At 42.2% G+C, this 27,764-nt stretch overlaps 1 protein-coding gene across 4 annotated transcripts in view; it reads left to right on the top strand.

The window, feature by feature from the left end:
* The window catches only part of AGPAT3 (1-acylglycerol-3-phosphate O-acyltransferase 3), a 140,487-nt gene that overhangs the window by 92,535 nt on the left and 20,188 nt on the right, over positions 1 to 27,764 (top strand). For 3 of the 4 annotated variants that reach the window (XM_027826821.3, XM_043538161.1, XM_043538162.1), the window contains 3 exons: positions 17,666 to 17,892; positions 26,784 to 26,953; positions 27,173 to 27,334. In XM_027826821.3, coding sequence (XP_027682622.1) covers positions 17,715 to 17,892; positions 26,784 to 26,953; positions 27,173 to 27,334 — 510 coding nt within the window. In that variant the 5' untranslated portion in view covers positions 17,666 to 17,714. Of the gene's footprint in view, positions 1 to 13,331; positions 13,371 to 17,665; positions 17,893 to 26,783; positions 26,954 to 27,172; positions 27,335 to 27,764 lie in introns of those variants that run through there. The other variant, XM_043538163.1, reaches the window with a different exon arrangement.

The following is a 27,764-nucleotide window of genomic DNA, read 5'->3' as shown; positions in this document are numbered from 1 at the left end:
GTGCCTCAGTTCTGTTCCGGAGCAATCCTCCCTAAGAGTGTGAGCATAGTTCAGTGTCTGCATCCATTCAATAGTTGGCCCCTCTGATCTGCTAGGAAGAGGCGAGACTGTCTTGTTCACACGCATGCATTTGTGTGAGTGTGTGCATGTGTGTGAATGGAAAGTCCAAATGTTCTCTTCAGCTTTTGCCGGCTTCTGTATATACCAATGTTGCCTAGATACTTGAAGGAGAGAGCCACAGAAAACAATTTTTGGCTAAAATAAGTCATCTTCGTTTTTGCAGATAAACTTTTAAGAGTACATAAAATAGTGATAGCAAATTCACCTGATGCCTAGTTGGAAGGTAACTCTAGGCTATTTCATATAATACCCTATCGCTCATTTAACAGAAAAATAGTTTTCATTTGGAACCAAAATCAACTCTTTTTAATTAGTCTTATATCTTTTCAAGACACATAGAGGGCTTTGAATTTGAAAAGATGTGGATGTACATGGTGAGATGAATTAGAAACCCTTTATCATGCATACACCAACTGCACACATTCTTGCATTATTTTAGTCTTTCTACATTTTAAATATCCCCTTTTGTAAACTGGGTTGTCAGAGCTTACAGAGTTGAATGAAGTTTTCAAAGCTCAATCATCTGAAAAAGACATTACCAAAAAAAAATTCAGGCTAACTGGTTGTTTGCAACTTTGATATTGTCAGCTTCATCTTTTGGTCCCTGAATAACCGAATGGTAATTCTTATCAAGCTAGCAAAATGGAAGTAGAATTCACAAATACCTGATTTGGTGACAGGGAACACTGGAAGAGCAAGAAATGGTGGAAATTCAATTTAATAAATGAAGATAAATGTAATGAAGTAGAACAGAATTAGTTGCAGAAAGAAAAGGCACATCAATAAACAGACTTTGTGAAGACAGTTGGGCTGAAGGTGAAGTAATGTCTACAGCATATTTTTTTGTTAAACATGCTGTTTCCAAGTAATCGATTAGAATCAGTTGGCCAGATTCTGTTTTCAGTTTTATATGCATGGAGCCCTGTTTAAAGACTCATTGTGAGTTACTACAGAGAATTCTTTCCTGGGTATCTGGCTGGTGAATCTTGCCCACATGCTCAGGGTTCAGCTGATTGCCATATTTGGGGTCGGGAAGGAATTTTCCTCCAGGGCAGATTGGAAGAGGCCCTGGGGGTTTTTTGCCTTCCTCTGTAGCATGGGGCACGGTTCATTTGCTGGAGGATTCTCTGCACCTTGACGTCTTTAAACCATGATTTGAGGACTTCAGTAGCTCATACATAGGTGAGAGGTTTATTGCAGGAGTGGGTGGGTGAGATTTGGTGGCCTGCATTATGCAGGAGGTTAGACTAGATGATCATAATGGTCCCTTCTGACCTTAATATCTATGAATCTATGTGTTTTCCCCATTTAATTTCAGAGGGTTATATGTAAAAAAGAGAACAGTGGATAAATCAGCTACAAGAATTAGAGCTGGGAAAATCCATTCACATTGAATAACTGATTAATTTTGCCCTTTTTTCTCTTCATCAACAAACGATGAAATTTTTGCTGATTAATTATTTAAAGCTTAATGAATATTTCATACAGATGGATTTCACATGCTTACTGTATATACTCTAAGTATGTTCTGTTAATTGTTACTTCTGTGGGTTTGGTCATCTTAGTTCCCTGGTATTGTTTCTGGTCCTTGACAGGATGAGTGTAAAGTGTATCCAGATACCACCATTATGGATATCCTAGAAATGCATTTTAATAGTAAGAGGTCACAGGTACTTTTTTAAAAAGTTATAGTCAGAGTATATACTATAGTTAAGTACTGATGGAAAGGGGAAGAGAGGCGGGCTGAGCAGACTATCACTCAGTTTTTTCTTTGAAGAAATTGGGATGATTTTGGGAAGAGAAACAAGATGGGGAGGGTTTCAGGAAGGAGTCAAAGGTAGGGAGGAGGCACTGGAGTTTTAGGCCCAGGATTCAGTGAGGTAGGTGAAGTAGAACTGGTTAGATAGCAACAAAGACAGTATTACTGAAGAGAAAGCAAACTGCATCTGAGTAGGGTGGATTGATTTAAATCAAAGCAATTTAAATCACTAAGTTTAATCATGATTTAAATCAGCAAGCAGGAAACCTTGATTTAAATCATCAATTGTAATCATGTTTTGCATTTGTACTTTTTAGTTATTTTCTTAAAGAAAGGTTGATTCCCATCAACTAGTAACCATTAAAACATGTTTATTTGCTATTAAATATAGTCTTTACACAATTTGGAACTATTTTTTGCTAACCTGAAAGATACAGTATATTCATACACATTTATGAAAGCAGCTTAATCACACATTAGATTCTTAATTTTTACATTTTTATTTTACAAATTTGTGCATGATGCACTTTTTACTTATTTTATGATGTTTAATTTTTTTATTTGTGATTTATGTCAAGTTCTACCTGGATGGAAATTCAAATTAAGTTAAAAATGCACAAAAACAGCTCTTAGTCTTATTTAATAAAAAAAAGTTAATCTTAAATATTCTGGAAACATAAGAAAAGTTTATCAAAGTTTATTAAAACATGTTCTGCAGTTAAAACTGATTAATTAAATAAAGGAAGTATTATCTGGAGTTAGTGAATTGAACTGATTATTTTTGGTCACTATGTCCTTCAAGATTTTAGAACTAGTAGATCTCATCCTCTCACAGCTGGAAGAGGAAAACAAGCTTTCCCATTGTTTCAACTCACAAATGGTTTCTTAACGTTGAATGAACTAGTTGTTGAATTGCTAGGTGTTAAACTGAAATGAAGAAAATATTCTCTCTGCAACTGCAGAAGAGTGTGCTGCTGTCAAAGCTGGTTTAGCTTGTCAACAACCTCAGGTTCTAGATGCTTAGCCTGTGACTTCCACCAATTCAATGGTTTGACTTTCTTTCAAACTTGACAGCAAATATGTACTACTTAATATATTTGTATTTAATTTGTTATTTAAATAGATTATAATAAGTTTAGACCTTAACACAAGTTGTCAATTTAAAATTTAATTTTAAGTAGGTTTAAAAATAAACTTGTATTTAATTTAAATTTAAAAATAATATTTTTTAAAAATTATCACTTTTTATCCAACCTGCATCGATGGCAGTCTATGTAGTCCCAGGTCTTCCCCCAGAGACTGTCACCAGCATGGAATCAGGAGCAAAGATAGTTGAGTAAGTTGGGATGAATCGGGGTTGAGGAATAACAGTATGAACAGATTGGTAAAGGATCCCATGAGTGGAAAGAATACTGTTGACAATGGAGATCATCAAATTAGTGGAGGGGAGGGAATAAGGGAACAATTTTGCTTTAATAGAATCCCATCCTCTTGTGCTGGATCAAGATAAATATGATTTTATTCTCTGATCTGAACAAGAACATGAAAAGACCTGCAGAGGGCTCACAGACGGCCTTAAGTATTAGCTATCTGCACATGAAACTGTTTATGATAAACAAGTACATATAGCAACCCTATGATTCCATTTAAATATTAATTGGTGCCCTACAGAATTCTCCTCAGTTGCATCAAATCCCAGAAGTTCTTCAGTGCACAACAGATTGCATTTCTTACAGTGTAAGTGAAACTTGTCTAGGGGGTTGATGAAAATGGGATTTGGAAGCAGTTTGTATCATCTGAATTTCAACAGTTTAGGGACTAAAAATGCTGTCTGAGACCTGTCATCATTTGTAAGGAACTATGGAAATTCTGGGAGAAGGATGATCTTATGATTAAGGCACAAAACTGCAAGTAAAGAGGTTTGTGTCCAATTCCCAGCGCTGTAACAGAACACCTGTCCAAGACACTTAACCTCTCTATGTCTGAGTTTCCTCATTGAGAAGATGATAATATCCAACCATGTGGAGTACTAAAGTAAAGAAAAATTCATTAATGTATGTAGATCTCTATATCTTGGATAGTAGAAATTCTAGAAGTGCAGCCTATTATTAATAATTAGGGATTTCCGAGGGAGTTAGACTTGATCTCCAACTTTCTTTAACTCTATACATGAATTATATACATTATTAAACACAAAACTCTCTGGATTATGGCAGAAAGCAGTCATACTGTGTAAAGGAGACTTGAAGTCTTTGTATTCTGTTTCCATTTTGTGGTGTACATAAGTTCAAAAAAGACTCAATATACTTGAACATCTTCCATGGCAATATTTTCAAACACCATATGTTATTGTATTTGCACTTACTATCTTCTCAGCCATCACCATTCTCTAAACCAGTGGTTTTCAAAAGTTTTTTCTGGGGACCCAGTTGAAGAAAATTGTTGATGCCCACGACCCAGTGGAGCGGGGGATCAGGGCTGGGGCAGAGGGTTGGGGTGCAGGAGGGGGTCAGGCTCTGGGGTGGGGGTGAAGGCTCTGGGATGGGGCCAGGCTGAGGGGTTTGGGGTGCAGGAAGGGGTTCCGGGTTTGGGGACGGCTCAGGGCTGGGGCACAGGATTGGGGTGAGGACTTACCTCCGGAAGCTCCCGGTCAGCGGTACAGCCAGGGTGCAGAGGTAGGCTTTCCACCTGTCCTGGCACCGCGGACTGCGCTGCGCCTGAAGCGGCCAGCAGCAGGTCCGGCTCCTAGGCAGAGGTACACAAGCAGCTCTGCGCAGCTCTGGCCTGCAGGCACTGCCCCCCACCCCCAGCTCCCATTGGCCAGGAACTAGCCAATGGGGGTGCGGACCCAGTGCTCCGGGCAGGGGCAGTATGTGAAGCCCCGTGGCCCCCTTGCCTAGAAGCTGGCTGCTTCCAGGACGCAGCGCGGTGTTGAAGCAGGTAGGCGCTGGCCTACCTTAGCTAGGCAGCACCACCGACGGGCCTTTTAATGTCCTGGTTGGCGGTGCTGACTAGAGCCGCTAGGGTCCCTGGGTGCTGAGCAAGGTGACCCGAACTTTGAAAAACACTGCTCTAAACGGTCCTCACCTGGGCTATATATTGTGATTTTTTTTTGAACCTCTTAAAATAAAGTCTGGTAGTGGGTATATTCACTTGTTATTGAGATAACGTAAGAACCAATGGAAGAGGTCTTTAAATATAAATATTAATTAAAAAATGAACTCAACTTCTGCAAACACCTCATAGCTCAGCCAAGGAATCCAAACTACGGGAGATGTTTGGTGGTGGTTGATGTCTGTGTTTGGATGGGGAATTTAAAGGGAGGGTTGTTGAGAGTCCCATTTTGTTGGACATTTTGGGGTTACCTGCAAGTTTTTGTTTTACTGTGTGAAAGGCACCTTTTAAAAATTGGAATACTGTAAATAAAAATTAAATAATTACACTCAAAATCCTTCACACACTCAAAATCCCTCACTGAATACACTGGATTCAGCCTAACTTGTCTAATTGGAGCCTTTCTAAAGGCAACAGTTGTAGGACTTCTGAAGCAGACAATTGAAAGATAAGGTATATTCTCTGGTTATACTTGCATGTACAACTGTTACAGAAGGATAATGCGAATAATGGACAGGATAATGGAAAGAACAATACCTGGATCTAGCAGCTTAATACTGCTAGTACATAGTTTTAAGGATTTACCTTGTCTGTTTCACTCAACCAAGAAATGATTTGACTTAGTAATACTGTACGTGAAGAGACTTATTTCTTTATGCACTAATGATGAATCTGTACCTGCCCTCAACTTAGGGATTGGTTTCTGTGTAAATTGGAAGAAACTCAGTTATTTGAAAAACCTGTTTCTCATATAGTCACTCTAAATGGGATCCAAGAGAACTCATGAGCAAAAACAAAAGAAGGGGTTGTTACCAAGTGGAACTAGAAGAGCTGGGCAGATGCACTCAGGCCTCTGAAGCTCTTTGTTCGTGCAGAAAAGCCCTGGGGAAGTGGCTTTACAGTTATGCTGCAAAATGGTGTGTGCGCCTCCTTGTTTAATACTGACATTTTACTGCAGGATCACTCCCAACGGGATTCTCTACTGCCACTGGCAAGTTAGGAGTATGAACTGTTAGACTAGTCTCAGCATTCTTGTTCTGAGTGGCTGCCAGGTCCAATAATGTAAATGTGATCTTAAAGAAAAAAAATAGAATGCAATTGAAAATAATCACTACTCTTGAATAATAATTGTGTGTTGCAAAAGTATTCCTGTCAAGATAGCCACAGCTAGTGATGTCACTGCTTCGTTAACTTGTATGCATGGTAGGAAGAGTGGGGAAATTGCAACATTGTGGATTGTGAGTTTAAGATTTGCCTCACTGTATTGGACCATTGATCCAAGCAGTCAATCCTCAGAACTCATTGCCATGGGATATTGTGAAGACCAAAAGTGTAACTGGGTTCAAAAAAGAATTAGATAAGTTCATGGAGAATAGGTCCATCAATGGCTATTAGCCAAGATGGTCAGGGACACAATCCCATGCTCTGGATGCCCCTAAAATTAATTCCAGAATCTGGGACTGGACAACAAGGGATGGATCACTCAAAATTGCCCTGATCTGTTCATTCCTTCTGAAGCATCTGGCACTGCCCACTGTAAGAAACAGGATATTAGGCTAGATGGACCATTGGTTTGAGCTAATATGACTGTTCATATATTCTTATCCTGCCAATTGCACTGCAGCGTAGGATGAAGGAAATATCTATATCTTTTATGACTATTATGGGTACTTCAGTTTACCTGCATGATTTTATGGCTACATGGAGTTGAATCAAAAGGTGCTGTTAGGAAGAACAAGCAGGTAACAAAACAATGGTCAGAGGTAAGATGCTTTTCGGATAAACTTGAGGGGAGTAAGAAAATAGTGGCTGGATTATTAAATGGGAAGATGCTATTTTCAGGCGCCAGGCAAAGTTACATAGCTGGTTTGCCACGGCTGAGGGTCTAAGATCAAGAGAACACTAAACAATTAAAAACTTGTCCTCTAGCAAGGGAGGGAGGCTCAGACCTCAGTCTGTTCATGGAGAGGCAACAGACTGACCCGCAGTCCCTGCGGGATGGGTCTGGGGCAGCTAGGCTTGCCCAAGCTTTGAGAAGAATGAAAAGCTTTAGGTAAGAGCCAGGCTTTTTGTTGTTTTTAACCCTTTTCTCTCATTGCTGTATACTGTTGGGTGGATACGTTTGTTTTGGCAAAGCTGTTTTAAGTCACATTAATCATCTGTTGGTCACAAGCTCCTGGAAGAAAGTTTCTTGCATGGGCTAAATGCAGTTGGGTCTGTCATGTTCGTGCGTTTGGGAAATGGAGGCTGTAACACAGAGACCCAGTTCTCAAGTGGTTGAACTGCTGGGTTCCACCTTGTAAGAGATGAAGAAAGCAAAGCCTGTCACCTGGGGGTGCACTTGTGAGGTAATGGAAAGGGATCAAAGGCCTTAGCTCTCCCTGTAACCATGCCAAGTGGTCAATACTCAAATCTTTTCCCAAAGGAAAGCAAAAAAAAACCACCCCTCTCAGTGCACCAGATCAGTTGGGCAGTGCGTACTCTGTACTCTTTCCTCCTTTTTCCATAGTTCACTTGTATTTTTACAGAGAGCACTGTAATGTACCTTGCCTGTCTTGCATCTTTCTTATTAAACAAATCTCCAATTGTTTTTATGGTAATACATATATATATATATATTCTATCTCCACAGGAAATAGTGTTTAAATGAAACCTCACTTCATTCAGATTTAGAAATTACAGGTGTAGTTTACACATTTTGACCCATCCAGTTCTCCCAGATGGATGCTGTATTAAAATTAGAGGTAACAGCAGTAGACACAAAGGTGTCCAGCATCCTGCTGATCTGCCTTCTGAGTTTAAAAGCTCAGATAGTACCAAAAGTCAGCATCTCTCTTTAATGGGAGGGGATCAAGACGTGATGTCTGACTTTGGGAGATAATTGGCCCCATAAGCCCCGTAAGTTATTTGTGTATTTGAATTACGCTTGCAACTTGGTGTTGGAGGGAAGCTGTTTGTTCTACGTTACCCTTTAGGTACCCTGTGCATTAGTGCTCTACTGCATTATCTCTGTAAAAGGTAGGCAGTTTGCAAGGTCATGGGAGTGGGGAGAGGACAAATGTCATAGCTACTGGAGCTGTTCTCAGTCCTGCAGCCTGGGGGGAATTGGGATATTCATGGTGGGTTTGTGTTGTGGGATTGCAGATATGGTTGGAGATAAAGGGAAAGAAGAGATTGTTGTTAGTGGGCTGCTGTATGTATTTTTTTTTATTCATATTATAAGGTGGAGACTGTTGAGAATTGCTGCAAATTGCTCTAAGGAAACTGTTTTCTCAGTATCTACTGTACTCAATGACTATTAATACACTGTTCCTAATTATGGTAAATAGTAATCCCTGTTCACTTCCCAATGTAAATTGGTCGATAGGGAATTCACAAAGCACCCTTGGCTGACAAAGTAACATTTCTCAATTAGTCTTTCACTGTCTTATCTGGCTGGCCTACAGAGACAGGAATGCAGAAAAGTAAACTCTGTGTAACTGGGAAAAATATTGTATTACTTTAAAGCCAAATAAAGTAGAGATACTATGGAAAATTCTGAGCCCAGTATTGAAATCACTATTAATCAGGTGGGAGAGAAAATTGGATTCTTTTGGATTCCCGTCTTTTTAAGATTAAATAAAAGTAAAATATTATACTTTACAAAACATTGTAACCCTATAACCCTATCCCTGAATCTTCTCTATCCCCAAAAGGTGCAGGGTGGAAGCAAAGCCACTTTTTAGCTACTGTTCTTATTCAAGTAGTGCCCCTATGGGTGCTCCACTTAAGGTATGCCTGTGCCCCACTCTGCTTTGATCAGAGATTTTCCTTAGCAGCGCCCGTTTGGCCCGCGCATGTGCCGTTGATATCCTCCTGCCTGCACCAAGGCTATATCAGGCTGCACGGGCAAACTGCCTTCAGTTCCTTCTCATCCGCCTTGCCAATTGCTACTCAAGGGTTGGTCATGCCAAGAGGTATTTTCTGCCACAAGGACAGCACTTTCTCTGTTCTTGGACTTTGGTCTTCAGTTGAATGTGGAAAAATCCACACTGACTCCTGTTCAGAACTTGTGATTTACAGGGGAATCCCTGTATTCCTTAGCATCCAGGGCCTTCTTTTCCATGGACAGACTCATGATGAGCATGTCTACACTTGCAGATGTAGAGCACTTTGAGTTAAATCTGCCTTCAGAGAGCGCAGTAGCTTGACAAAGCCCTGGCTGGGATGATTTAATTGGGGATCGGTCCTGCTTTGAGCAGGGGGTTGGACTAGATGATCTCCCGAGGTCCCATCCAACCCTGATATTCTATGATTCTATGATATTACCAAACCTTAGCAGAACCAGTCAAGGGAGCCCCCAGACTTCAGTCAGAAACTGTACTCAATTTCTCGGTCACGTGGCGGCTTGCACCTCCATGACAGAGCATGCAAGGTTATGCCTTTGCTGCTTCCAGGGTGGCTCAGATCAGTTTACTTGCCAAACAGATATAGTTTAGACAAGCAAGTGTCAATTCCCCAGCTGGTGAAGCATTCCCTACACTGGTGGAAGGTCTATCGCAATGTAGGGGGTGAAGGTTCCCTTCCTCCAACTGACGCCAATGGTAACCATGACCGCAGACACATCTCTGTTAGGATGAGGGGTGCACCTTGACACTTAACGGTGCAGGACAGATTGTCACCCCAGGAAACCACCCTTCACACCGACCTGTTGGAGCCCAGCACCGTCAGAAATGCATGCCATAATTTTTTGCCTCTGATCAGGCACAGATATATCAAGGTCATGATATACAACATGGCCTGCGTGTTCTATATCAACCGGCAGAGAGGAGTGAGATCCCTTTCCCACTGCACCAAAGCGTTATGGTTATGGAACTGGTGCATAAAATATCACATTGGAATTTCAGCAATGTATCTTCCGGGCAGACAAAATGTCACAGCTAACATTCTCAAAAGGTGTTTTTCCCAAGACTACGAATGGGAGTTGGATCCCCCGGTCCTGGTCGGCATTTTTCAGATTTGGAGGTTTCCAAATGTGGACTTCTTTGCCACTGCGGTGAAAAAAAAAAAAAAGTCATCTCTTTTGTTCAAGGGTGGGTTTAGGTTGCAATTCCTTGGAGGACGTCTTCCTTCTTCCCTGGATGGGGAAGCTGTTTTATGCTTTTTCACCCAACATCTCTGATTCTCAGTGGTGAACAAAATCAGACAGGTCAAGATCAGTCATTCTAATTGCCTCAACATGGTGAAGACATGCATGGTTTCCTTACCTGTTCCACCCAGCTCTTTATCCACTGGCAAATCTTCCAATCATTCCCCAACTTCTCTCCCAGGCCGCCAGTTGAAGGCTTCATCCCAATCTGAGCATTTGCTGCCTCAAGGCGTGGCTCCTCAATGGTTTGCTGGACTCAGGGGTGAAAGTAAGTCTAGGGACTTACCGGTATGGGGCTGGGCTGGGGCTGGCTCTGGCCCCTGAAAGGAGCGGGGCCTTGAGCGGAAGGGGCGGAGCTGGGGGTCAGAGCCAGCCCTGGCCCAACCTGTACTGGCAAGTGCCTCCTTCCCCCTCCCTTCCCCCCTGCCGGGGTAACAGCAGCAGCTGGGGGCTCTGGCAGCAGTTTAAAGGGCCCTGGGCGGTAGCAGCGGCTGGAGCTCTGGGCCCTTTAAATCATCCCTGGAGCCTGCTGGAGCCCTGGCGAAGCGGTGACGGGGCTCCGGGGATGATTTAAAGGGTCCAGAGCTTGGCCACCGCTACCACCTCGGGCCCTTTAAATCGCCGTCCCAGCCCTACCGCCGCTTCCCCAGGGCTCCAACAGCAAGGCTCTGGCAGCAATTTAAAGGACCGGGGGCACCAGCCGCTGCTGGGAGCCGCAGGCCCTTTAAATTGCACCTGGGGAAGCCGATCCAGCCCAGTATGGCGCACCGGCTTACTTTCACCTCTGGCTGGGCTACAGTCGTCCTCTTCTGCAAAGGTACAACACGTATTGCTAAATAGTAGGAGCCATCGGACTGTAGAGGACTGACTTGCCCATGTGACTTCAGCTTGTAGCTGTGATTCTACACAAGGGGTGAGAGGGGTCTCCACCCACAAGAGAGAAACTATATAAGCCCCTGGAAATCCCTCCATTTTGTCTTCAGCTGGCTCAAGAGATAGCCTCTCCACCCCAAAGGATGCCTGAAAGAAACTGGAACAAAGGCCAATAAGTACAGGGGTGTAAGTGATTGCTGGACCCAAACTAGAAGAAGGCCAGTCTGTCAAAGAAGCTTATTGGAACATCTCCGAGGGTGCGATTTATCTGCGTTTAGTTTCCTACTGTATTAGGCTTAGACATGCATGTTTTATTTTATTTTGTTTGGTAATTTACTTTGTTCTGTCTGTTATTACTTGGAACCACTTAAATCCTACTTTTTAGATTTAATAAAATCACTTTTTACTTATTAATTAACCCAGAGTAATTATTAATACTTGGGGGGAAGGGGGGCAAACAGCTGTGCATATCTCTCTATCAGTGTTATAGAGGGCGAACAATTTATGAGTTTACCCTGTATAAGCTTTATACAGCTTATACACCGGACTCCTTGTTGTTTAAATAGTAGGAAAGATTCTACCAGAAATACTTACTTTCAAAAGTGGAGAAGATTTAATCACTGGGGTGAATTCCAGAACGCTGTCCCTGAATCTGCCTCGCTTCTGCTCATTCTGGAATACCTGTTGCAACTAAAAAAAACCAGGATTGTCACTGAATTCCCTGAAGGTTCATCTGGCTGTCCTAACAGCTTTTCATACCATTATTGAGGGGCTCTCCCTGTCTGCTCACCTTGCAGCCACAAGATTCTTGAAAGGTCTGGGAATTTCTTCCCACAAATGAAAGTCCCTCCCCAGCCGTCTATGAATGTGGTTCTTAAAAGTCATATGAAGTCTCCTTTTGAACCAGTGGAGACCTCCTCCTTATTGAATTTGTCTATGAAAACAGCCTTCCGAGTGGCTATTACCTACGGAGTCGGAGAGATTGGGGCATTAATGGCAGGCTCTACTTTCACAATATTTTACCAGGATTAAGGTTTTCCTAGAATCCCAGGTTTCTTCCTAAAGTGTCTTCTGAGTTTTATCTAAATCGGGTCATTTACCTACCAGTTTTCTTTCTGAAACTGCACAATTCCAACAGGGGGACTCTTCTCAATACTCCAGATGTCAGGAGAGCATTCTAGATATAACTAAACTATTTCGTAAATCCCCTAGACTGTTGGTTTCGTTTGCAGACAGATCAAAGGTTCTGCCATTCCTAGCCAACGGCTCTCAGAATAGATTTCTGGGTGTATTATACTTTGTTACAGTGCTGCCAACAACCCCCCGCACCCTTCCCCCAGCTGCCGTGTCAGCTCTTTCAATGAGGTCACAATCTACATCTGTGGCTCTACTTAAAAAGACCCAATTTCTGAGTTCTGCAGAACTGCTACATGGTCTTCTGTACATCCCTTCTCCAGACACTATGCCTTAGTGAATGCCTCCAGATGTGATACAGCAGTTGGCAGTGCAGCTCTTTCCTTTGTAATGACCTCTACTCCAAAGCTCCCCACCCTGCTTATGGGGATACTGTTTGGGAGTCACCGGAAGTGGAACACCCATAGGGACACTACCCAAAGAAGAACGAGAGGTTACTCCCCCTGTGCAGTAACTGTAGTTCTTTCAGATGTGTGTCCCTATGGGTGATTTATTACCTGCCCTCTTTCCCCTCTGCTTTGGAGTTTCCTTCTGAGACTCAGTGGTGGACAAGGTACTGAGGGCAGTTCACTCGCACAGCCTGATATAGCCTTGGTGCAGGGCACGAGCATATCAACAGCGCATGCATGGGCCAAATGGATACTGCTAATGAAATTCTCCAATAGAAGGCACGTGGAGCACACGTGCACCTGAAGGGGAGCATCCATAGGGGGACAAATCTCGAAGAACTACAGTTACTGCACAGGGTGAGTAACCTCTCTCTGTTCTCAGGGCTGCAGTAGTATTCACTGTATTTGCAGTCCTGAAGTGCACTGGGGCACAGTGAACCCCAGCAGAGCTGGGCTCTGTGCATGCCCGTAGTACAGACTCCCTAAATCAGGCTTTCCACATATAGAGGAAGCACACAAATTCCCCCTGAGGGAGGGCTTCCAGCAGCCGCCCCTGGTGGAGCAAGATTTGCCTTTTTGTGTCTATAGTATTGCAGTGTACTGATCTGATTGACAAATGCTAGAACATCCTAGATTTGGTGCAAAGCAGAGAAAGCGTAAAAACATGACTCAGCCATTTTATCAGTTGAAAACCTTCGGGGTTATTACTTGGCATTTCCATTTTCTAGTAGTGGTTTGTTTCTGATCTTAAACGGCGCACCCAAAGGGAGGGAGCCGTGTTGCATAGTGCAAGGTAATAATTACCATACTAATAACTGTGATGACATACATGATCATCAGCTAAGCTAACTCTGTATGCTTATATGAAATGCAAATTGAAATTCTATGAGTGATTATGTGGAGGAAAAAAAACAGATTTTTTTGTTGTTGTTGTTCTGTCTGTACTGCACTTGGAAAGACAACAGATAAAGGAATGATTTTATCTTTAATCTTGGAAGTGGGAAAGGGCTTGCTTATCATTGACAGTAATTTGTATACTAACTTGAAGAATGTTCTAATGAAAAGCCGTGAATCCATTGCTGTGTAGGGAATCAGCTGCTCAGTGTCACAGCTCAGCAAATAAGGTGATGATACTGTACACGTGAAGTATATTGCAACACTTAGGCTGTCAGACAATTGTATCCTGGAAACAGGGTTTGTTTGTTTTTTTTAATTATGTTGTCCCTTCATCAGATTGTTAGAATTATTGCTAAGAAACAGAGCTGTATGCCTGCCAGAAATGGAAACCTTTACAAATACATTTTGTTTTAGAATTCACCTTTTTTCTTATAGGAAAAATCCAGGGGCAAGTAGAGTGGGTCTTCCTAAAACAATCTTTATTCAACTTACTTGGATTTAGCTTAGAGAAATGGCATGATAGTCACTATGTAAAAATCTAAGATAGATAGCATTGGTCAGTTTGACATGTTTCTCCCTTTCCTCTGTTACGTTTCCAAATGTACTTATGTCTGGAGAATTAAAACCCCCTCAAGTCATTTATAGTACAGAAGGCAATGAGACATATTCTAGGGATCTGAAGGAAGCACCTGACAAGTAGGAGTTGCAATAGTTTGTGTTAGTCAGGAAACCAGCATCTTTAGTACAAATGCTGGGGAGTTATAAATAGCAGCATGAATTAAATGAGTGAAAAATGGAAGTGTTTCATCAGTTCTTGGCTGTTGGCGTGTACTTTATTTTTTTTTAATCATAGGGAACTACAGTTTTCAAATATATATATGCTTAGCACTTTATATCTTCAAAGCATTTCATCACCATTAACCACTTAGGTCAGGGGAGCTAGCGCCCTCACAATGGAAATATTGTGGGGGCTCTGCCCCTGCATAAATTTGCATATGCCTGGAGGGGAAGCAGGAGACAAGGAGGACCCAGAGAGGCTGGAGCAAGCCACCGCAAGGGCTAGGGAGCAGGGAACAGGACCCGGAGGGGCTGGAGTGGCTGCTGCAGGGCCCAGGATTGGGCTGAAATGCTCCCAGGATCAGGTAGGAACCCCTGGGACCCAACTTCCCAACTGGAGCCAGCTGCCTGCCCCTCGCCAAGTTTCTGTACCTCCCCTTAGTCCCTCTCCAATCTGTCTGCCCTCCATTTCCAGGCACTGACATAGGTCCAAATCAGCCAGACATTCATACTCATGTGACTTTACCCATTGAATTCAATGGGATGTAAAATTATTCCTATGTGTAAATGTTGGCAGAATCAGGCAAAGACTGGGGTGTCATCTTTGCCTTCTAGGCATAACTCCCATGTTCATTTTCTTTGCACACAACCAGGGTAGCCCCAGTGGCTTCTTTTTCCTGTGTGCTCCTTTCCTGGTGACGTTGTATGTAAGTGTGCATCTGTTTTGTTAGGTTACAGAGCTTAATTAATATCCTGACAGAGAAATACCTATTTCTTACCTCCTGTCTGGAGGAAAACTTGTTTTTCACATTTGCAGGTGATTAATACCTTGATACACACTTTAAAACATATTTTCAGTATACATACATAACTCCTTACATAGTATCTATATGTACAGCTCACAATAATATTAAGGGCCAGGGTGACACCAGCTTTCCTTTTAGACTTCACATAATGTTTTTTGGTGAGCCAAAATGTACATATTTCAGAGTAACAGCCGTGTTAGTCTGTATTCGCAAAAAGAAAAGGAGTACTTGTGGCACCTTAGAGACTAACCAATTTATTTGAGCATGAGCTTTCGTGAGCTACAGCTCACTTCATCGGATGCATACTGTGGAAATTGCAGAATATCATTATTATATACACAGACACCATGAAACAATACCTCCTCCCACCCCACTCTCCTGCTGGTAATAGCTTATCTAAAGTGATCATCGAGATGGGCCATTTCCAGCACAAATCCAGGTTTTCTCACCCTCCGCCCCCCCACAGACAAACTTACTCTCTTGCTGGTAATAGCCCATCCAAAGTGACCACTCTCTTCACAATGTGTATGATAATCAAGGTGGGCCATTTCCTGCAGAAATCCAGGTTCTCTCACCCCCTCACCCCCCTCCAAAAACCACACACACAAACTCACTCTCCTGCTGGTAATAGCCTATCCAAAGTGACCACTCTCCTTACAACGTGCATGAAAATCAAGGTGGGCCATTTCCAGCACAAATACAGGTTTTCTCACCCCCCCACCCCCATACACACACAAACTCACTCTCCTGCTGGTAATAGCCTATCCAAAGTGACCACTTTCCTTACAACGTGCATGAAAATCAAGGTGGTCCATGCCATTTTCATGCACGTTGTAAGGAAAGTGGTCACTTTGGATAGGCTATTACCAGCAGGAGAGTGAGTTTGTGTGTGTATGGGGGTGGGGGGGTGAGAAAACCTGTATTTGTGCTGGAAATGGCCCACCTTGATTTTCATGCACGTTGTAAGGAGAGTGGTCACTTTGGATAGGCTATTACCAGCAGGAGAGTGAGTTTGTGTGTGTGGTTTTTGGAGGGGGGTGAGGGGGTGAGAGAACCTGGATTTCTGCAGGAAATGGCCCACCTTGATTATCATACACATTGTGAAGAGAGTGGTCACTTTGGATGGGCTATTACCAGCAAGAGAGTGAGTTTGTCTGTGGGGGGGCGGAGGGTGAGAAAACCTGGATTTGTGCTGGAAATGGCCCATCTCGATGATCATTTTAGATAAGCTATTACCAGCAGGAGAGTGGGGTGGGAGGAGGTATTGTTTCATGGTGTCTGTGTACATAATAATGATATTCTGCAATTTCCACAGTATGCATCCGATGAAGTGAGCTGTAGCTCACGAAAGCTCATGCTCAAATAAATTGGTTAGTCTCTAAGGTGCCACAAGTACTCCTTTTCTTTTTGCAAAATGTACATACTGTACCAGTTCCTGTAACCCCTTGCTAGTTGGCATTAAGGACTTCTTGGGTCACAAAGCTGAAAAACGGAGAAGATAACTGACTTGCCTAAGAGCTGGACTTAGAATTTGGGAATACAGTAGAACCTCAGAATTACGAACACCAGAGTTACAAACTGACCAGACAACCACACACCTCATTTGGAACTGGAAGTATGCAACCAGGCAGCAGCAAAGACCAAAAAAAAAAAAAAAAAAAAAGGGAATACAGTGCAGTACTGTGTTAAACGTAAACTACTAAAAAATAAAGGGAAAGCAGCATTTTTCTTCTGCATAGTAAAGTTTCAGAGCTGTATTAAGTCAATGTTCAGTTGTAAAATTTTGAAAGAACCATGATAACATTTTGTTCAGAGTTATGAACATTTCAGAGTTACGAACAACCTCCTTTCCTGAGGTGTTCGTAACTCTGAGGTTCTGCGATACTTGATTTCCATTTCCATTCTTAGTCCGCTAGACCATACGGCCTTTCTTCATGCAACACTGTTTTTTCTAAAGTGAAATTTGTCATAGCGGGAAGGTCCCACTCAGTGAATGGGCCACTGCGCTACTCTATAAACAAAGCAGATGCATAGCACGGCTGCCATCCTCTCTGTGCTTCTGCAGTGATGGCCATTTGTGCTTGTTCTGAATAGGTCAATGCGGAGAAAAAGCTTTGGGGACAGGCCATGAAGGGATCAATGGATCCACACTTACACAGGTGCTAGGCACTCCACTCATTTGGCCCAGAGGGGCAACAGCCACTATTCCAGTTCACAGACAGGAACAAGCAGCTGTGGAGGTGCTGCGGTGCAGCCTGCCCTCAGATTGGGGATTTTTTATTTTTTTATTTTATTTTTTGGTCCCATCACAAAGCCTTGTTACTTGGAGTTTGTGTGAAGAAAGGTGAAATTCAGCAGCAGCAGCAGCCAGAATAATTTTTCTCAGATGGTTAAAAGTTCTAGTTAACTAGATTCTTACTTAAAGTGGTTTGCATCATTGGCTAAATAATGATTGCCCTGCTGCCAAAAATACCTGAATAAAAGAGGCCTGGAGGCTGGTGGTTTTCCTCTTCCTGCTGTCAGACAGAGAAATAACACTCTCCTAGATTTCTTTTCCAGAGGTTGGTAACTTTAGTCTCAATGAGATTTTCTTTTCTCTCTCTTTCAGGACGGTTATTCTGAGCGAAGGACCCTGCAAGGCCTACTAAGTGGTTATCATGGGCTTAATTGCATTTTTGAAGACCCAGTTTATAGTTCATCTCCTCATTGGGTTTGTCTTCGTTGTGAGTGGGTTGATCATTAACTTCGTCCAACTATGCACACTAATCCTCTGGCCTATAAACAAGCAGTTTTATCGCCGAATAAACTGTCGCCTTGCCTATTCACTCTGGAGCCGTGAGTATACTATGATGGGGATGAGGTCATAAAAAATTATTGAGTAGAGTTTTGGTAAATCCTGGGGCTGTTGATTAATCGCAGCTAACTCACTACATTAACTCAAAAAATTAATCATGATTAATCAGACTGTTAAACAATAGAATCCCAATTGAAATTTATTAAATGTTTTTGGATGTTTTTCTACATTTTCAAATATATTGGCTTCAGTTACAACACAGAATACAAAATGTACAATGCTCATTTTCTGTTATTTTTATTACAAATATTTGCACTGTAAAAATGATAAACAAAAGAAATTGTATTTTTCAATTCACCTCATACAAGTACTGTAGTGCAATCTCTCTGTCATGAAAGTTTAATTTACAAATGTAGTTTTTTTTGTTTATTACATAACTGCACTCAAAAACTAAACAATGTAAAACTTTATAGCCTATAAGTCCACTCAGTCCTACTTCTTGTTCAGACAACTGCTAAGACAAACAAGTTTGTTTACATTTACATTGGAGATAATGCTGCCTGCTTCTTATTTACAATGTCACCTGAAAGTGAGAACAGGCGTTTGCATGGCACTTTTGTAGCTGGCATTGCAAGGTATTTACGTGACAGATGTGCTAAACATTCGCATGCCTCTTCATGCTTCGGCCACCATTCCAGAGGACGTGCTTCCATGCTGATGATGTTCATTAAAAAAATAATACATTAATTAAATTTGTTACTGAACTTTGGGGAGAATTGTATGCCTCCTGCTGTCTTATCCGCATTCTGCCATATATTTCTTGTTATAGCAGTCTTGGATGATGACCCAGCACATGTTGTTCATTTTAAGAACACTTTCACTGCAGATTTGACAAAATGCAAGGAAGGTACCAATATGAGATTTCTAAGGATAAATACAGCACTCAACCCAAGGTTTAAGAATCTGAAGTGCCTTCCAAAATCTGAGAAGGATGAGGCGTGGAGCATGCTTTCAGATGTCTTTAAAGAGTAGCACTGCGATGCAGAAACTACAGAACCCAAACCACCAAAAAAGAAAATCAATCTTCTGCTGGTGGCATCTGACTCAGATGATGAAAATGAACATTCATTGGCCCGCACTGTTTCGAATCATTATCTAGCAGAACCTGTCATCAGCATGGACACGTCCTCTGGGATGGTGGTTGAAGCATGAAGGGACATATGAATCTTTAGCGCATCTGGCACGTAAATATCATGCGACGCTGGCTATGACAGTGCCATGCGAATGCCTGTTCTCACTTTCAGGTGACATTGTAAATAAGAAACGGGCAGCATTATCTCCTACAAATGTAAACAAACTTGTTTGTCTTAGCGGTTGGCTGCACAAGAAGTAGGACTGAGGGAGTTGTAGGCTCTAAAGTTTATCACATTTTTTATTTTTGAATGCAGGTTTTTTTGTACATAATGCTACATTTGTAAGTTCAACTTTCACGATAAAGAGATTGCACTACAGTACTTGTAATGGGGGAATTGAAAAATACTATTTCTTTTGTTTTTTACAGTGCAAATATTTGTAATCAAAATAAATATAAAGTGAGCACTGTACATTTTGTATTCTGTGTTGTAATTAAAATCAATATATTTAAAAATGTAGAAAACATCCAACAATATGTAAATAATTGGTATTCTATTATTGTTTAACAGTGCGATTAATCACAATTAATTTTTTTAATTGCTTGACAGCCCTAGTAAATCCTGAAACATATTGGAAAAGAGCATCAAGTTAGATGACCACCACACCTACGTGTGATTTCATTGACACTCCTAAAGGACTGGCAGGTCAAGCCCGTCAATGATCCCCTGCTGCCCTGTCTGGTGGGAAATGAGTACACTTTCTCTTCTAAATATCTTCTAGATTCCACGCAGAAATCTCTGTTAATGCAACATTAAAAGGATATAGTCTTCCTCTTTTTGTGCCCTATGTTTTGTCTGCCTTGTCTCCTATCACAAGCAACTCTTTGCCCTTTCTTCCACTGCCCCTTGTGCTTGGCCCTGTGAATGGTACTACGTTGCTCTCAGGGCCATCCTGAGGATTTATGGGGCCCCACATAGTATTATTAAACTGGTGCCCCTATGCTCCATTGTAGGCGGTCCCCAGCCGGTACCACTGACCCCAGTGTGTCAAGGGGGCATAGCCACTACCCCTGCCCGTGGACTCCCAGAACCCCCCCATTGCTGACACACACCAAGCTTCGTACGCAGCAGACGCTGTGGCAGCAGCTCAAGGCAGGCTTCACGCTGTCACATGGGGGCTGCATCTTGCCAGAGCCCACGGCCCGCCTGCAGCCCCTAGCCACTCCTGGCTCACCACGAGCATTCTGACAGTAATAACAACAATAATACGTGTGTGTGTGAGAGAGAGAGAGCCAGTGTGTGTGTGTTTGAGACTGTGTGTGTATGTGACAGACTGTACTGGGGGACTGTGACTCGTGAGAGACAGTGTATGTGGGTGTGAGAGGGAAGTGTGAGAGACAGTGAGTGCACTGTCACTTTAAGTCCCCCTCTCCCTCCCTGCTTGGCTTGGCTTTCCCCCTTTCCCCCACTGACTCACGTGGAAGTTTCACTCCTCCTGTCCCGGCCCCAGACCGAGTGGCGCAGGCAGGGTCCAGGGAGGGACTCTGCTCCGGGCAGCGGTGGGCCGCACCGCCAGTGACCGGCCATGCTGCCCTGGGCTCCCCAGGGCTGGGGCGGCAGAGCCAGAGGCTGGAGCCTTCGGCCAGCCAGCTGAGGAGCAAGTGAGGGAGGGGGCGGGGTTGGGGGTGGGGAGAAGCCTGCTGGCCCAGCATGCGGGAGGGGCCGGAGAAGAGAGGATTCCAGCCTTGGCCAGCGAGGGGAATGGTGCCCCAAATTTTTGGGTGCCGTACACAGCCATGTATGCTGCATATGCCTAAGGACGGCCCTGGTTGCTCTCCTTCTTCACAACCTTCCCCAAAACTCCCATACTTCATTGGGCTTCACTCCAGCACTCCTGCTCTCTTCCGGGACTTTGTTCACTATTTAATATGGGGCACAATTTCCAGTATGGGTGTCTAACATTAGACTCCTAAATCCGTATTTAGGCACCTACCTCAGTGGCCTGATTTTCAAAAAGGGCTATTTACTTTAGTGGGAGCTACTGGATACTCAGCACTCTTGAAAATCAGGTGCCTCAAAAGGGATTTAGGCTTCTAATGTTAGATGTTAACGTTTAAAAAATCATGGGCTCAAAACGTTATAAACAAATGTACTCTGCAGCAAGAGCGATGGAAGCTTCCTAAAAGTAGGGGGGCCACCAGTGCCCCCCCGCGCGGCCTCGTCCCCTGAGTCCCCGCCCCTACACCGCCTCTTCCCCCCGCCCCCCAGGCTCCGCCGCCCACACATGCCTCTCTACCCCCTCCCCCATCACTTGCCCTTACGGTAAAAATTGGTGGGGTCATGGCCCCCTGGCTCCCCTCTTTCGTCATCCATGCTGTAGTATCTAAAATATAGATCAAATGGTAGGGGGCAGGAAGAAAACTGCCAGAGAAAAATGTTGTTTTCAAGTTTATAGGAGGATATTTCAAAAAATACTTATTTTTTTATATTTCACTGTGTCCCTTTAATATATCAGAGCACAGCCCTGCAAACATTTACTCACTTGAGTAATCGTATTGACTTCACTGGGAGAATGGCCTTCCTGTGTCATCAAGGCTTGGTTTGCAAATGTAGGTTTTTAATTTATACAAGAAGTGAATATTAAGCATGGAGAGTTATCCACTGTATACCAGCTAAAAACAGATTAGTTTTTAAAATGCCTATATCAATCTATTGACTATATTGAAAATACCATATACTTATGCTCCAAAAAGAACATAGCAGTTGAGCAAGATCCTAGGTGCAATCCAATTATAGCATTTTATGTGTTAGTTTGTAGCCTACTATACATTTAAAATCTGTGAGAAATTAAACTATGAAAGTCAAGGTTTATAATGTAAACACAATCTCAGCCTTAACAGTGCTAATGGCCTGTAATGGAAAAGCTGACAGAACTTTAATTGTGGTTTATAATGAAGAAAGTGATACAGCCTTATAAACCTAGCAGGGCAAGTGTTGCCATTTATAACATGAGTAAGGAATACTGACTAACGTATTTCGGGAGTGGAGCTATAGTTTGCATTCTATTCTACATGGTTGGTTTTGGTCACTTATTTATAAATATTACTTTTAAGCTGGTGTTTCTTGTGCCAGTTCTCAGCTCAAAGATAACTTTTTTAAAAAGCAAGTTCGATAAAAGCCACTCAGTCCAGCTTTGTGCGCTGTAACTTTTTTCTTGGTTTTATGAGGTGTGCTTAGTATAGTAATACTTATCCATGGCAACTGTTATGTCATGTGGCTGACATGGGTCATTGTAGAACCGATGGTATCCCAGATATAATACACGTCAGGTGATTCAGGATAACTGACGGTGGTGATAGAACAAAAAGACCCAAGCTGGGCTTAAACTGTGATCTTGGCATTTGCAGAGTCACTGTGACAGATATTGCAACCCACTGCAGTGCCTGTGTATTACATTTATGAAGGGTTTATGTAGGAATGTGGTGTTCTCCATGGAGGAGGGTTACCACAGCTCCACCAGGAACTAGAAACAGTTGGGGAGTGATCAAGGCGAGTCACTGAGACTGAACAACTCTAGGGAGGTACCACCCCGGGACTATTTTGCATACACCGGTTCAAAGTGGGTTTTCCAGAGACTCAAAGAAAGAGCTCTTGCTATACAAAGGCTGAGTTTGAAGTGACACAGTGCTGTCTTTCTGAACCCGCAAACCAACGTTAACTTTTGTCCAAGGGGCCCGATCCTGCTGAAGGATTGGAAGTACTTTGGCCACATAAGACTGATGTGTTTTTCTTGATATGTTTAGTGTGGGTTTAAATCTGTTTATTTTTTATACATTTTTCTCTGTAAAACTTTTTCAGTAAGAATAAATGTCCCTGCTTAGAAAAAACATGGTTTACGGGTAAACCACACCTGTCGTAGCCCTTGGAGCGAAAGCAGAGCCCAGCCACAGGCTGTTAGCAGACTGGCTTGCTGGGGATAATACAGTGTAAGGCAGGGATCTGTGCACCCTTAAAACTGCTGATCAGAAAGGAGTGGGACAAGGGTCCCTACCCAGAGACAGGTCATGGCAGGCGTTCTGAAACCTGAGTGGGCACTCTGGAGTAGACTGTGGTGGGAGAATACAGATGTAGGTCCCCTGAAACTGTGACAGTCACCATTTAGGGGGGAAACTTTTTTTCTTTTTAACTTTGATGTGGAGTTACTGAGTGACAGTAAACGTAACACCGCAATGCCATGTTTACAGAATCACTTTTCAAAGTACAGCCGTGCTTTAGAACGAAGGCTACTGCATCCTCAACTCAAGGTGTTGAGCTCTTTGTTGCCCCATGCAGTGAATTTAGAAGAGTGTCAGTCTAAATTTTTATTTTTTTGTTTGGTTTGTTGTTTGTGGGTTATTTGGTTGGTTGGTTTTTTGCCATCAGTGTAACATTAGTTATCACTTTTTGACTAGAACTTGCTAGCTGTGGTAGCTGTGATATACATTATCAGGAAGATTATTTGGAGTGGAAGGTCATTCGCACATGTACTCAATTCAGGAAGCTTGAATCTCTTGCTCTAACACATCTCAACTAAAATGGTCAGTATGGTGCTTTGGTGAATACCACCTTCCTGTGGTAAACCAGTGCTGGAGTGTCTCTCAGGCTCCCTACAAATAGAAAACACTTCAGAACATATTTAATTTATGAAGAGAATCTGTATTTCAGTGTTAGTTCTCTTCAAATGACTCATGCTTATTAATAGGGCAGTATGCTTAGTTTAGTCCAGTTGTAAAAATAATATCTTAAAATCTTGGTATCTTGAAACTACTGTCCTCTTTACTCTAGAGCAGTAGACAGATGTATCCTGCTACTCTTTGGCTTACTTTGTTTCTGGATGGTTTTCCTCTCGGGAGGCAACAGGAGCCCCTCTTCTGGCAAGCTGAAGCTCTAGAATCTGAGAGGGGTTGGGCTAAATTATAAGCATTTTTTTTTTGTTAAAGTGAAATCTTGTTGGCTCGCAGGCAGTTAGAGCGAGTGTCCAAACCATCCTGTAAACAAAAAACAAGATTTAAGGGAATAGGCCATAGCATTGACAGGATCAGTTTGAGACTAAATATCTGGAGCCCAATCCTTTTTTTAAAAAAATCACCAAAAGAAATAAAAGCCCCACTCCTTGATGTATATGCATCATATATCAGTGCTTCCTCGTAGTAACTCCCCTGTTCCCCAACCCTCATATCTCAGTATGAGCGCCAGGAAAAATCTCACAAGAATATTTCAGAGTAAATGGTGGGAATGTTCTCATACCAGTGGATCCATGTCTGGTCTGTTGAATTTTTGTTCTCTTTGGAATGGAGAGCTCAGGTACAGCTTCCATCCTTCTTTTTTTAAGGAAGATTTTTTAAGAGCAGAGAGTAGAGTTTGATACAGGAGATGTAATAACATTAATCTCCAGAAAGAGATAGGCAATTTGTCCTGTGTCTAGCATAATAAGGTTCAATTCCGGCTGCATAAAGGAGCAAGTTATTGACTAGTCAGCAGGATTAAGAGTAGGTGCTGTGGAATAACACACTGAAGTCATTGAATAATCCTCCAGTAATCTGAGCCCCAAATATCTTAAATCCAAGGACAGCTCCATCAATGGTGGGCCCACTTAGTGACATCCCCCACTTCTTGCATTTTAAACATACTGGACTAGATCTGGCTGCAAACCTGCTACAGTGAGGGTGGTGGTGGTATTTGTATCATGCCTAAGGACACAAAATGAGGATCAAGGCTACATGCTGTGCAGACATGCGGGAAAGACAGTCTGTGTCCCAAAATGTTTGCAATGTGGAATAGGACAAGACCTAAATGGGTGCATACGATTTTTTTAAAAAAGGGGTTGAGGAGGACGACAGCTATGATGAAATGTAGTCTAGTTGTTAATTTATATTGAGTCCCCTGTACAGTTGCTTCAGAAATTTTATAACAACACAACAGGGTTTTACTCCATCTCTTATATATATTTGACTGTTTAATTCTTTATATAGATGATGTAATAAGAGTTTTACTGATCTCAACAGTGGCTAAGATTTCTTCCACAGGATAGCAAGATAATTCTATTTAAGGTTTACATATTTGTGCATTAATATATGTTGAAGCACTAAGTTAGTATGACAGGTTTCAGAGTAGCAGCCGTGTTAGTCTGTATTCACAAAAAGAAAAGGAGGACTTGTGGCACCTTAGAGACTAACAAATTTATTTGAGCATAAGCTTTCGTGAGCTACAGCTCACGTCTTCGGATGCTGTAGCTCACGAAAGCTTATGCTCAAATAAATTTGTTAGTCTCTAAGGTGCCACAAGTACTCCTTTTCTTTTTAAGTTAGTATGGGAATAGTTTAAAGTATACCAGAGGTTTATTCACAAACCTCTCACTGAAACCACCAAACATGCACTTAATTGATGCATTTCATCACTTAGGAAATAGGGCTGGCCAGGTTTGAGAGAAACCTGTAGTTGTAAATTATGCATCCCTGTTAATATTCTCATTTCCTCCCTTCTTTAAATCACAGTGGGAAAGAGTCAGACTTGACGTACAAGTTACATTAGTCTCTTCAAGCCCATAAAGGGGCCCTGAATAAATGAGATCTAAGTGAATAGGCTTGTGGATATGACAAGAAAAGCAATTTAGATAATCAGTCCTGGAGAAGCTAACCCCTCTTTGATTAACGTAGAGCAGTGGTTCTCAATTTTTTTCCATACTCAGACCCCTCTGAGTCTGCCTCATGTCTAGTCTGGATCAAAATTGGACCCCAGCCCATTTAGCTCTATGGGAAGGGCAGGCTGGAGACCTTGCTACCACCAGGTGGAGAAGCCCTCACATAGAGAGACACTGCCCCAACTCATTCAGCCCGTGCCTTACGAAACAAAGCTGAAGTGCAAAGCTACATTAGTGAATGTTCTATGGATGGTGGGAATTCTAAATATGCAGGAGAAGAGAAGGAAAGATGAAAAGGGGTGGGTAATGAATGTGACATCAGAGAGAAAGATGAAATGGAGGGAAGGATAGAGGAAACACAAATGTAGAAGAAGAGTTAGAGAAGGGAGAAGGAAAAGGATCTTTCTCTTTCCTTCTTTTGTAGACTAAATAAAGGAAAAGCAATTTCTCCTTCTGTTCTTACACAGTAATTTCTCTGAATTCTCCCCGTTCTTCCCCCATTTGTCTCTGGCTTTGTGTTGGTAACCCTAATAGAGAATTATTACAGTCATGTGTTTAATATTAAAATATACTGCAGAAATTCTTGTGGCATTGATCCATTAAAAGCCCGTGATATTGGTTTGTTTACCTCAATCAAGCATATTTCATATGAACTCAGTGGAAACATTAGGTTGAGTCTATGCATAATTTGTGTTCCACCTGGGAGGAGATGTATCCACTTAGTAGAAAAGTCTACTGCTGAAAGGCCCTGCTTTCAGGTTCCAGGGTGGCGGGGTGGGGAGATTGGTGTTTGTGAAATCTTGAATTTACGTTGAGCAACAATAACAATCAGGTATTTATCCCGCGGCCTAAATGCCATTTCAGGGTGGTAGCATAAATATGAATGCAGGTTATCTGGTGTATGTCAGTCTGATAACTCATTTAATCTATAATATAATATAAACCAGCAACCTTAGCAGGATGGATTAAAAAGGTGATAAACATTGTGGTCTAGAAAAGTTTGGAACGGGATTGGGACGGACAGAGAATATTAAATGTGTTATGGTTAAGCATTACACCTAACCTGTGCATTACACCTAACCTGTGTCTTTTTTCCCCCCCTCCCCCCAATATTATTCAGAGTTAGTAATGTTGCTGGAATGGTGGTCAGGCACAGAGTGCACTTTATTCTCAGACCAGGCCACAGTGGATAAATTTGGAAAAGAACATGTGATCATCATCTTGAATCACAACTTTGAAATTGACTTCTTGTGTGGTTGGACCATGACTGAACGCTTTGGAGTGTTGGGGGTGAGTGATTCTGTTAACTTTTCCTTAATCTTGATTTAATTTTAAACTCCTGGGTTTGCTTTTTCATTTGTGGTGGGATTTTCAAAAGAACTCCCATTGACTTCAGTGTGGTCTGAGCTAGGCCAGTGCTGAGCACTTTTGAAAATCCCAGCCTTAGTGCTTTTGCTTAGATCTGACATATATAAATAATCAAATGTCATTGGGTGGCGTTTCTTCCAGAGTTCCAAAGTTCTTGCTAAGAAAGAACTGTTGTATGTGCCCTTGATTGGTTGGACGTGGTACTTCCTTGAGATCGTTTTCTGCAAAAGGAAATGGGAAGAAGACAGAGATACAGTTATTAAGGGATTAAAATGTTTGTCTGATTATCCTGAATATATGTGGGTAAGTGTCTGATCCTTTATATATAGTGTCTCCTCTGCTTAGAGTGCAATTATGAAGACTATATTTGTGTGGTGTGTCAGCTTCATACTTAAGAGCGCCGCCTTCTTCCTGTGATTACATGTGAAGCGTATAGCTATATGCCTTGTTGCAAGTGACTTCATTGCACACTAGCCAGGCTTCTGATCTGTTATTGGCTAGGCATGCCATTTTGAAAATTGTTGGTAAACGTGCATAAGTATTTCTCAAAGCAGTTAGCAGTAGAAACCTAAGCTTACACGTCTCAAAACTTACAACTTTTTTCCCCCTGCTAAAAGGATAAAGGGACTTTCAATAACTCTTTTTACCCAAAAAATACATTATTCAAGTTTTACTACTGAACTTGTGAATCTAGGCTAAATTGTCCAGGCTAAACTAAACATATTATTTTAAA

The sequence above is a fragment of the Chelonia mydas genome, chromosome 1, assembly GCF_015237465.2.
Source record: "Chelonia mydas isolate rCheMyd1 chromosome 1, rCheMyd1.pri.v2, whole genome shotgun sequence".
NCBI lineage: Eukaryota > Metazoa > Chordata > Testudines > Cheloniidae > Chelonia > Chelonia mydas.
This window is presented reverse-complemented; position numbering and strand designations above follow the sequence as displayed.